Source organism: Berghia stephanieae, chromosome 8 (genome assembly GCF_034508935.2).
Source record: "Berghia stephanieae isolate SIO BIC M18660-M18661 chromosome 8, UCSD_Bste_1.3, whole genome shotgun sequence".
Taxonomy (NCBI): domain Eukaryota; kingdom Metazoa; phylum Mollusca; class Gastropoda; order Nudibranchia; family Aeolidiidae; genus Berghia; species Berghia stephanieae.
The window spans coordinates 52,187,984-52,200,483 of NC_088367.1; the positions used below are offsets into that span (position 1 = coordinate 52,187,984).

Consider the following 12,500-nt stretch of genomic DNA (forward strand, 5'->3'; position numbering starts at 1 on the left):
AAAAGCTCAATTAAAAAAAATAAATCGACCAGACACAATACCATGATGAGGGGGTGGGACACGTATATAAATTTGACTTACGTGACAACCAGGTCCAGTGGCTGGAATTGCCATGAAGGATTTGGACAGGAGCCACGAGTAGTCAGTGTCGATTGTGTTCGGTTTCCCTTGGACGTACATGTAGTGACCTAAAGGTAAGCCTGTTGAGTGGTCAACGCCTGTAAGGTCACTGGGGATTGGCTGAGAGCTGTCCCAAACTGACCAGTCATAGTCGTCTTCTTTTGACTGGCTGAAGCTTCCCATGGCAGGGTTCGATTCGAAGTTTTCTCTGGTGTATCCCTGGCAGATTTGACCCAGTTCATCCGATCCATCCCCGCAGTCATCCTGGCCGTCACAGAGGTGTGATTTGGGGATGCAGGCACCCCGAGTACAACGGAACTCTGTCGTGGGGTTGCAGGAATCCTGGGAAGGAAGAAGTTGGCACGCGGGAGAGAACTGGATTTTGTCCAATGCTATTTGTCCTGAGTAGGTTGGCGCTGACGATTTAGTGAAAGTAAGCGTGAACGGAGATGACCTCCGACCTATTCCAACGATAGCCTTGGTCCAGCTGTTGGAGGTTTTGTGTGTTTGCCACAAGGTTCCGGATTTGATGTCAAATTTACTAATGTCAAGAGACAAAACACCGGGATTGGAGCCGGATATGAAATAGTAAAACTCAATAGCACAGTCAGCTGCAGCCGATGAAAATGTTTGACTCGTCAAGGAAGCCGTTTTGTACAAAGTGTTACCGTTGTTGCTGTCGGATAAGTAAGCGTAGCTACCTGCCGCTCCACTGGCGTCAAAGGTGGGACCTTGGTTGGCGGGAACATTCACAGATGCAGTCATTTTCCAGTCTAGAGAATCTGGAACTGATTCTTTCCAAGTGCACAGATCACGATTAAATTCGCAAATGCTCTGCGTGTGGCAAACGGCTTCATCGCTGCTGTCCGAACAATCCAGGATAAAATCACACACCTTGGATGTGTCAATGCAGATCCCGTCACTTTTACATTGGAATTGGTTTGGCAAAGAACACGGTTTGAATGTACTCGGGTTTGTAGTTGTTATCATCGGGGTGGTGGTCGGTGGTCGGGCTCTCATAGGCGGGACGTTACAACCGGGACTAAACGTGATGTCATCAATATTATTCGTTGAAAATTGAGGACCGCGATTGCACATTCCATTCAGTCTTAGTTCGAATTTCTCCTTCAGGTTGATTTTAACTTCAGCACGTTTCCAAGTGCCAGCACTGTTTGAATTGAATGTTGCTATAGAAACAGCATCAGAGCCCAGCGTCTTCGTCGCGACGGATATTGTACCTTTTGTTTCACTGAATTGGTACCAGAATCGTATGACACATTCCTGGTTGGGTGCTGGCATTTCGTAAACTGCTGAGCTGGTGATGTCCGTGTTTGGGCTGCAAGTTTGAGTGAGATAATATCCGAAAGGAGATTGGGTGGTGTGATCACGTTTGGCGCCATAGAATGACAATCTTGCCTGACTCCGGAACCAGTTTTTGGAACCGGAAGTCAACTTCCATCCATCCAATCCAGATTCAAACATGCTCTTTCTGTACAAGTAACAAGTTGAAGGATTCTCATCCGATCCATCACAGCAGTCGTTGTTCAGATCGCATACATTGTCTTCAGGTATACAGTTGCCATTCGCACACTGGAATTCACCTGGTTTACAAATGCGAGAACTAAATGAGCAATCATTAAATGTAAAATCATCCAAGAATGCCCCAGTCGTTGGAATCCCGTAAATGGATTTGAATTGTATCACCAGTTGAAATTCGGATGAACATGGTGGCAAAGCTGTTGTGTGTTTTTCCCATACCAAACCTGACGAGGCCCGCCGTCTGTTTTGGCTCCAAAGCAAATTATCGTACCCTGCTGATCTTATACTCAACCGGAGATTGGTGTAACTAGCTGGCTGTTTGTACCAAAATGTAAAACTGCACTGCGGAGAGGATGATCTGTAGAATGGTGAGACCAGGATGGCGACGTCATAGAAGTATGTCGTTGTGATGTCCTTTGTCCCAACAAGATGTCCTTGTGCTGTCCCAGGGTTGTGGTCCAAGCTTGATTTAGTCTGTGACGCAGTTTTCAATTCCCATTGATAATTATAATGTCCACTCGTTTGTGTTGTCCACCCACACATCCCGTTTTCAAAATCGCAATGCGATGGACAACTGATTTCATCCGAGCCATCTTTGCAGTCCTGAACAAAGTTGCAAACGATCAGACTCGACATACACTTTCCGTCACAATAAAACTCTACACCCGGCTTGCATCCACCACCTGGACTGGCAGTTGGAATGACAGGAGGTAACGTGATGCCAAATGCCTTGTGACATTGAGGTGTAAACGAAATATCATCAACACCGATATCACCTCGATATCCTGTACCACGAACACCCTCTATAACAACTCTGAATGTGCTTTTCTCTACTATTTGAATGACAGCATTCTTCCACTCATCCCCTTGCTCTTTGTTTGCAGACCAGATTTGCCTAAGAGTGGATCCTTCCTTTGTCTCTGTATAAACATTAATAGCATTCGCGTAGTTTCCATTCAGATGATAAAACATCCTCATATAACAAGTTCCTTGTGCGTTACCGTAAAATATAGGACCTTTGATTCTAGCCTTTTGTTGATTGGATCCAGAGTTTGAGACAGCTTGAGGAATGTACATGTAATGGCCTGTCTGGTTGCCGAACGTGTGATCCCGCCCAGGGGCATTCACAATACTGCTCGTAGACGGTTCTTGGAGAACCCAATCAAAATCGTCTTTGGGGTCCTGGACAAAGCCACAAGTTCCACTTTCAAAATTACATTGCGTATAACCTGAGCAGCTCTGTTCATCCTCTCCATTTTGACAATCTTTAGCGAGATCACATTTCGTTGTCATGGGTTTACATTCTTGTGTTGAGCTGCAAACAAATTCACCCGCTGCACAAGTAGCCGATTTTGCGGCTCCGCATCCTTTACTGAAAGACACGTCGTCAATAGCTGATAGAACTGACGTTGATGTTCCAAGGAAAAGTCTAAAGACTAGTCTGAAACCAGCTGGTCTCCCACCGATAGTAACAGTTTGTTTTTGCCAGCCACTGGTCAAGCCAGAATGACTCCATAATCTAACAACATCAGGTGAGTTTAATTCGTAAGAAGTGTTGTCTTCTGGGTATGAATAGAGATAGAACATGACTCTTGCTGAGTATTGTAAATAAAATGTCATTGTACATTCTGACTCAGTACTTCCAAATACCGGCGATACTAGCACTGATGGTCTGGTATAGCCGTAGCCTATGGAATGGATTAGCATGTATGAGCCAACACCCTGGCCGTTGTGAGTGTGATCAGTCGATGGCTTATACCGTATATCAGTAGAGGACGTGTTTACACGATCCCATTGGAATCTGCCCCTTGTTTTATCCTGCCATCCACACGTTGAGGACTCAAAGTCACAGGCACCACAATCTATCTCATCCGATCCATCGTTGCACTGACTCACAAAATCACACAGCTGTGACTTGAAGATACATTTACTTAAATCTGCACATTGCCATTTCTTGGAATCCCCGCATGGTGTCTGGGTCGTCATTGGCCTTGTCGTTGTCCCAGTGGGAAGAGACGTGTCTGGACTTAGTTTACAACTCGGGGACAAAATTATGTCATCGATGGCAATGTCTCCGTAACTTCCGGATCCTCTCGTCGCTTCTAGAATGATCTGGAACTTGCTATTACTGAAAATTGGAATACTTCTGAATCTCCAAAAGTTGCCAACTGCGCCAGTGGTTGAGAAAACTTTGGTCAAACTTCCATGATCGTGTGTACGTGTGTAAACGTTGAAGGTCGCAACATCTTGTCCATACATGTGAAGGTATAGATTCAAAAAGCAAATGGATGTTGGTTGAAGAATTGGACTTAACAGCCACGCTTTATCTCCTGGGTAGCCTAGACTAGAGGTTTCGATGTACATAAAATATCCAGAATACTCATTAGTCGTATGATCCACAGATGGCCCTGTTTTGTAAGAGGGTGTTCCACGATTCTTTCTCCTCCAGTCAAAATCGTCCTCAACTTTTTCTTGACTCCAATCACAAATATCCGACTCAAAATTACACCGATCGTAACCTGAACACGTCGTGTTGGACTCATCCGAGCCGTCTCCGCAATCATCCTTAAAGTTACACACAAGCGATGGGTTGATACAAGCACCATTGCTACATTTAAATGTGTTACGTCCCTGGCAGCTGGCACCAGGTTGCGGGAAATCACAATTTCTGAAACTGATATCATCAATGGCCATTTGTCCCGGACTTCGATTTCTGCCAAGTATGGAAACTCTGAATGGCGCTTTCAACTCGCCTAGAGGGATTACCAGCTGTTGCCATATAGATCCATAGTCTGTTCTTGTCTCAAACACATCTGCGTCCACTCCACCCACTATTTTGTGGATAGCTATTGATCCGCTTGTCACTTTATGAAGTAAAACTGACAGGACAAGTTCACAGCTTGGAGCAGATCTTTGTAAAAGAGGTGACATGAGAATGGCGGGTGAATAACCAGTCCCCTTACTTGACACTAAATAGTAATAGTGACCCAGTTTAGTTTTCAAAGTGCTGTCCACACTGGGTCCATTAACGAGTTGACCACTTGCTCCAGTATACTTTGTCCACGAAAAACTCTTGCCGGCAGTGTCAACCCATTTACATGTTCCGTTTTCTAAGTTACAGTTATATCCACAAGCCAGCTCTTCTTCACCATTGGGACAGTCCGCGTGGAAATCGCAAACCTGTGGAAGTGATAAGAATGTTCCTCCTGAACAATGGAAAGCATTTTTAGTAGGTGGAGGTGTCGGTAAAGAATCACAAGAACCTTCTTGAATTGCAAGATCATCAATGGCGATGTGGCTGTAGGAAGAGACGACTGTTCCGATGATGACTAGATTGAATTCAGATGTCTGAGCTACAACATTTTGTCTGAGGCGAGTCCATACGGAGTTTGTACTTTGAGATGTTGTAAATAAAACACTACCTTTCACCTTTGAAACAGAATCTTGTGTGGTTAATGTGAGGTTACTTCTGGTACTGTATATATAATACCACAAAGTTAAACAATAAGATTTCCCTTTGTCCAATGGGGGTGATACATAGTCAGCTGTTTCTCCGATAGAATTGTGCAGTGCGTTGAATAGAAGGTAACGACCATATACGGTATTTACTGTGTGGTCCGACTTTGGCATATATCGATTAATTGATCCCCTCTCTCGCTCCCAATCAAATTGATCTCCATCGTGGGAATTCCTCCACGAACATTGACCCTCTTCAAAATCACAACTTCCTAGCCCTGGACACAGACCAGGGTTCAAGCTTATATCATCAATGGCCATGTCACTGTAAAAACTGGAACCGACGATCCCTTCAAATACAATTTTATAGGAAAGGGAACTTGAAATGGTTACTTGAGCCAGATGCCAATCTGTTCCTTGATTTCCTGATTTGGTCCAAACAGGGTTACTGCCTAAGCCAGATAAATCTTTTTCTATCCATACGTTGAGGGTCCCCATTGTCTTCCCGTTCATGTTATACCAAAATGTCAAACAAGAACCATACGTAGGTTTGAAAGTTGACGTTTTCAACACTGCTTTGTCACCGCTGCTACGGGGGTAGGAAGCTTCGATATATGCGTAGTGTCCCTCTGGTGTTTCGTATGTATGATCTGCTTTTGGCCCGGTGGAGACAGTCAAAGTTCCATAAGAATTAAGCAGCCAGTCAAAATCATCCGCTGTCGACTGGACATACGAACAGAGTCCATCTTCAAAGTCGCATGTCTGGGTGGGTGGACAGTATCCAAGGTTCATGCTAAAATCATCAAGGGCAGGACTGGACTGGTACCGTTTAAGGACGGTCTCCACTGTTATAAATACTTGTCCTGTAATATTTTGTACATGGATTTGGGAATATTTCCAGTCTGGACCCTGGGTGCCAGATTTAGTCCAGACAAGATCAGATTGCTGTGGATTGGTAGTTGAGTTGACGTAAATATTCAATGTACTCACACGGTCACCATACATATAGTACCAGAACTTGAAGCAGAGACCAGTGACTGGTATGCTAACATGTGGACTGACCAGCTTAGCAGATGCACCTGTTGATGGTGTCCTATAAGAGGATATTTTGTATAGATAATGCCCTTTCGCGTTGCTCAATGTATGGTCTGATAGAGGGCCTGAGGCTAATGTTGAAGCAGGACCGCTGTTCAAATCCCAGTCTATATCATCTGTTGAGGTATCTTGTTTCCATTGACAAAACTTGTTCTCGAAATTGCAGTCGAGAGGCGTGCTTTGATACGAAGGTGTGTTGGATGGAGCGGGAGCACGTGTGGGTTTGAAATCACAGGTTTGGTCTTTTGTGTATGCGATGTCATCTATAGCAATATCTCCTGTAAAATTCCCTCCGTAGAGGCCCTGGAATAGGAACTCAAAGGTAACAGGGGAGGTAAATGTGATTCTGGCCTGGTACCATTGATTACCTTGGTTGTTTTGAAGACTCCAGATGAGAGTTTTGTTTAGCGATGTCCTAGAGTAGACGTTGAGAGTGCCAATACCGGCACCATACATGTGATACCAGAACGATAAGCAACTCCCTGGAGTCGATGGAAGGGTATCAGAAACAAGAACAGCTTGGTCGCCTTTCCTATACATGGAAGATGTCTCCATGTAAATATAAACTCCTTTAGCTGTGCCTCTTGTGTGGTCAACTTGAGGTCCTGTGTTAAGACTATCAGTTCCACCAGAATCCAGTACCCAGTCGTAGTATCCTGGTCCATTCAAGTTGATGAAATCACAGATACCGTTCTCAAATGTGCACGAACCAGGCGTCAAACAAAAGTCATCATTGGACACTAGAACATCATCGATTGCAATGTCTCCCTTGCCAGCTCCTAACAATGCTTCAATCTGGAGTTGGAAAGATATTTTTGACGATTTGATTGGAACAGATGCTCTTTTCCAGGCGAAACTGGTGTAGTCGTCCAAATGCCATATCTGTAAAGGTTGGGCTCCACCAACATCTTTCCTGTAGATGTTTAAACTACCGACAGATGTTCCGTAAATGTAGTACCAGAATGTCAGACACCCTCCTTGATAGAATTTGCTGGCTGCAAACTGTTTGCTGGTGATAACAGCATTTTCACCGGACGAGTAGTGACCATCTGATCCAATGTATGCAAATTGGCCTACAGCAGAACCGCTCGTGTGATCAGAGGCTGGTCCTGTGTAGTTCGATAAGTTTCCATTACTACCTATCGTCCAATTTAGTTTATTATTCATCTCCTGACTCCAGCCACAGAAACCGCTTTCAAACGTACATTCCTTAAGAGGTGGACACTCTCCTACAGTCGTTGTGAAATCATCCAAGGCTATATCTCCAGCATAGCCACGTTTGGTAATCGCTCTAAATGTTAGCTTGTACTCGTAAGGCATGTTGATATAAATTCTATGCTGATGCCATTTGTTGAACTGGCTTCCTGTCAGTGACCAAAGAACTTGCTGGACATTTCGGCTCAAGCGGGTAGAAAGGAGCTCCAGCGTTCCAATGTCCCCTCCATACATGTGGTACCAGAAAGAGAGACAGTATCCCGAAGACGGGCTTGGTGGAAGAGAAATGGATTCGAGATCGACGGTATCGTTTGTCTTAGTGTTCGATGCTTCAACGTAAATGTATTTCCCTTGCCCTCCATGTCCAGATGATGGTCCTGTGTTATAAGACGAGGTAGAGCCACTGTGTTGAATCCAGTCACTTTTATCCCCATTGGTTTGGTGCCAATTGCAGAGATTGGAGTCAAAATTGCAAGCTAGTGTTGGGGCAAATTGCTGTGGATTACATCTTGAGAAAGAAATGTTGTCAACAGATGCAATCTTTGAGGCAGGAGTTTGAGTAGTAGCAGCGGGTATAAAAGATATTTCAACTCTGACCCCTTTTGGCAAAGCACCGGCTAGTCGACCCAAGTAGACAAACCCTTTGGCCCATAGACCCAGGGATGGTCTGGAAGAAGAAGTCCACACTTGGCTTAGAACTCCATCGTTGTTGATGTTGACAGCAAGACTCCCTAAGGTAGAATTGACATTGTAGGCAAATTGCATTACACATTCGACAGATGTGGCACCGAGGGGAGGTGATCTGAATATAGCAGGGCTGGATGTGATTCCGAAATCTGGTTTGATATACATGTAATGTCCATTCGAGCTCATAGTGTCCGAATCGGCAGACGGTCCAACTTTTCCTATCGTTGATGAGTCTGTGAGTGCCCATTTATAATGACCGGTGCTCGCATGCCTCCATCCGCATGTGTCCGGTCCACTTTCAAACTTGCAAGGACCACAATATTTCTCATCTGACCCGTCCACACAATCTGACACAAAGTCGCATTCTTTATCCTTATCAATACACGTTCCATTCGAACACTGGAATTGATAAGAATGACAGGTTTTGGCTGTTGTGGAAACTGTGGTTACTGTATAGCTCGGGGTTGGCAGTGTCACTCCTGATGTTGCATATGAACATCCTGCACTTAGGGTCACATCGTCCAGGGCCATGTCGCTGTACCAGGATTTCCCAACAACACCTTCAATGATGACCCTGAAGTTTTTGTCACTGATCAACGGAATCACGTCTCGAGCCCAATAGTTTTGCCTGTAATTTTGTCTGGAAAATAACAAAACCGGATATCCACTTTCCTCAGTCTCTGTGTAGATGTTAAGAAGTCCCATGGTTTCTCCAAACATGTGGTAGAAAAATGTCAGGTGACAGTTACCGTTCTTGGTGGAAGGTTTCAAGACGGGGCTCAGAAGTCTCGCCTTTTGTCCTGGCTTGGCCGGGTATGAAGCCTCTAAATAGACATATTTTCCAGCATCCGAGTTGGTTGTATGATCTCTGCTGGGCCCAGTATCACCGGAAGTTGTTGGTCCTGAGTGCATTGTCCAGTCTATGTCATCTGATTTCGATTGCGTCCAATCACAAAGACCGTTTTCAAAAGTGCACTGATGGGCAAATGTGCAAGATTTATCATTCTCATCGGAACGATCTCCGCAGTCATCGGAGAGGTCGCAAGTATAAATGGGATCCAAGCAGACTTTGTTGACACATGTAAATTGACTCGATGAGCAATTCTGAGAGGATTTTGGACTGCCGCAGTTGATGAATTTAGTGTCATCAATGGCGATGGAGCTTCCGGTTGAATACAGTCTGTCTGCACGAATAGAGACCTTGATTGGCGAGACAAATCGGCCAATGTGAACCTGGGCACGGATCCAGTTGTTGTCTTTACTGGAGGAAATCGATTTCCAAACCTGGGTAGTCCTGGTTCCAGTCTGAGGATTGAAAAGTAAAGAAAATTAAATTTAAAACGTAAAAATAAATAACTAAAATTTCCTTTATTCAACCCAAAGGGGAAATTTTGTCTATGAGGGTCTATTCCATAGGGAAGACTCAAATAACACAGGCGTCAGCCGCAGTGCAGCGCCTCAAATTGAGCAAGGGCGAGATGACTTGCTCAAAGCTACACAGCGCAGTGGCGGGTGATCGAACTCGGTACCTTTCAGGTACAAAGCCATGCCCATACCACGGAGCCACGCTGGCCCCTAGCTCATTTAGCTCAAAATAACACGTACGGGATCAGGCATTGGGCTGTATCAAAATCTGGAAAGGTGTTTATAAGACAGTGTCAGACAAAGAAGAAAGAATATACAAGAAAAAAAATCATCTCCAAAACATCAGCCTGTTTGGACTGGGGATTGAACCTCAGAATTCCTGATTAAGGGTCAGACGTGTTACCGGTACACAAGAGAGGTGCCTGATAGTTGGTATGATATTTCCTTAAGCCTTGTATTATTTGCAAGAGGGAATGAAACGGTTTTTTTTCTTATAAATGTCTATCTGTTTAATTTATTGTTTGGCACTGTTTCCTACAGGGGTGAAGTGGTTGAGTGGTTTAGGCATTGAACTGTGACCCGGAAGGTCCCGGGTTCGAGTCCGATTCAGGCACTTTCGTTTGTTTCTTTGGCAAAGACAACACAAAGGCAGCAAAAACAACAACAACAACAACAACAACAACAACAACCAACTCCCCCCCAACCCCCCCCCAAAAAAAAAAACACACAAAAAAAAAAAACAACAAACAAACAAAGCAAAACAGAACAAAACCCCAAAAACCCCCCACAAAAACCCCCCAAAAACAAACCCAAACTAACAAAGAAAAAACAAAACAAAACCAAAAAAAAAAAAAAATACTCGAAACAAAACAAAACAACAGAAGTAACACGAACACAAAATAAGCAACAACAATAACAACAACAACAAAATAAAAAACATCAACAGCAACAGCAACAACAACAACAACAACAACAACCACAACCTCAACAATAACCACGTTTTACAACACGTACCTGAATATCAACGGCCAAACTGGAGCGTCCGATTCTCTTGTAATAAAACTCAAACACACACGTCTCGTAGGTGGCCTGCACAGAGGGCGTGGCCAACACAGCTGGGGCCGACTGGTCTCGATTGTCCTTGGTGACGTACATGAAATATCCGTTGGACGATCGGGTGGTGTGGTCAGATCCAATCCTCGTTTCCAGATCCGTGGTATCCGAGTCTGTTGCCCTCTGCCAGGAGAATGAACCTCGACTGACGTCAACAAAACCACACAGTCCAGTCTCGAAGTCGCAGGTTCCACACTTGGCCTCGTCTTCTCCCTTTGGACATTGCTTCTGGAAATCACACACCTGGGGGTGAAAGAAAATTATTTAAAAATAGAGATTTTATATAGCGCAATATCCACTAAACGTGCTCAAAGCGTTTTACAATCCACCTCCATCGTTTTCGTCCTATTTCCTCTCCCACAGGTTTCTGCTCTGTTCATTTCCATACTTGTTCGTTCTTTATTCTATCCATCCATTTTATTCTGAGTACTTTAATACTTCAATTATAAGAAAAAAGTTCATATTATTGTTTAAATTGAATTAAATTTAGCTTTTACATAGAGCAATATCCACTAAACGCACTCAAAGCGTTTTACAATGGGTTCCTGGTCAACAGCAACATTTAACAGGTAGGAACCCCACATGACGCCTGCGAGGCGATATTACAATTCTTTTTTCGGACAGAGACAACGCTGTTAACGGCCAGGTACTCATTTTACATCTGAGTACGGTGAGAGAATGTGAGTAAAGAGCCTTTTCCAAGGACTCAAATGTGTGCCGAGCGAGGCTCGAACCCATGACCTTCCGATCCGAAAGCGAGTGTCATACCACTAGACCACATCGCCGGGGTTGATGTGGAAGTGATTCGAATTAGAAAGTCAAAACTCATAGTTGATATAATATTATGTGCTTCAGAATCGTCACGGTCTATGTGACTGTAGGGTTTCTGTGGAGCTATCAAGCAATAGTAATTGCTTGCTACCAGTAGGATAGGAGCTAGTTTATCACAAAGTTCTTTCTGCTAGACCAAAGAAGTAAGTCCTGATTATTGAACTCCGGAAAAGAATAATAGTGATAATAATAATAATAATAATAACAATAATAATAATAATAATAATAATAATAATAATAATAATAATAATAATAATAATAATAATAATAATAATAATAATAATAATAATGATGATAATAATGATGATGATGATGATAAGAAGAGGAAGAAGGAGAAGAAGAAGAAGAAGAAGAAGAAGAAGAAGAAGAAGAAGAAGAAGAAGAAGAAGAAGAAGAAGAAGAAGAAGAAGAAGAAGAAGAAGAAGAAGAAGAAGAAGAAGAAGAAGAAGAAGAAAAAAGAAGAAGAAGAAGAAAAGAAGAAGAAGAAGAAGAAGAAGAAGAAAAGAAGAAGAAGAAGAAGAAGAAGAAGAAGAAGAAGAAGAAGAAGAAGAAGAAGAAGAAGAAGAGAAGAAGAAGAAGAAGAAGAAGAGAAGAAGAAGAAGAAGAAGAAGAAGAAGAAGAAGAAGAAGAAGAAGAAGAAGAAGAAGAAGAAGAAGAAGAAGAAGAAGAAGAAAAGAAGAAGAAAAGAAGAGAAGAAGAAGAAGAAGAAGAAGAAGAAGAAGAAGAGAAGAAGAAGAAGAAGAAAATGAAGAAGAAATAATTTTCGTGACTTGAATCAAGGCACTGAAAACCTTTATAATCACCATCCATCCATCTACAGAAGAATTGGCTCCACCCACTTCTGTATTAATGTTTATTGTTGGGATACCGAGAAACTGGCTCCACCCACTTCTGTATTTATGTTTATTGTTGGGATACCGAGAAACTGGCTCCACCCACTTCTGTATTAATGTTTATTGTTGGGATACCGAGAATCTGGCTCCACCCACTTCTGTATCAATGTTTATTGTTGGGATTCCGAGAAACTGGCTCCACCCACTTCTGTTTCCTTAATGTTTATTGTTGGGATACCGAGAATA

General features: G+C 43.3%; 1 protein-coding gene across 1 annotated transcript in view; it reads right to left on the reverse strand.

Moving 5' to 3' along the window:
- LOC144979059 (MAM and LDL-receptor class A domain-containing protein 2-like) overlaps window positions 1–12,500 on the reverse strand; it is a 269,405-nt gene that overhangs the window by 11,952 nt on the left and 244,953 nt on the right. The window contains 2 exon segments of the mRNA XM_078925674.1: window positions 82–9,417; window positions 10,492–10,833. Of these exon segments, the coding sequence (XP_078781800.1) occupies window positions 82–9,417; window positions 10,492–10,833 (9,678 nt within the window).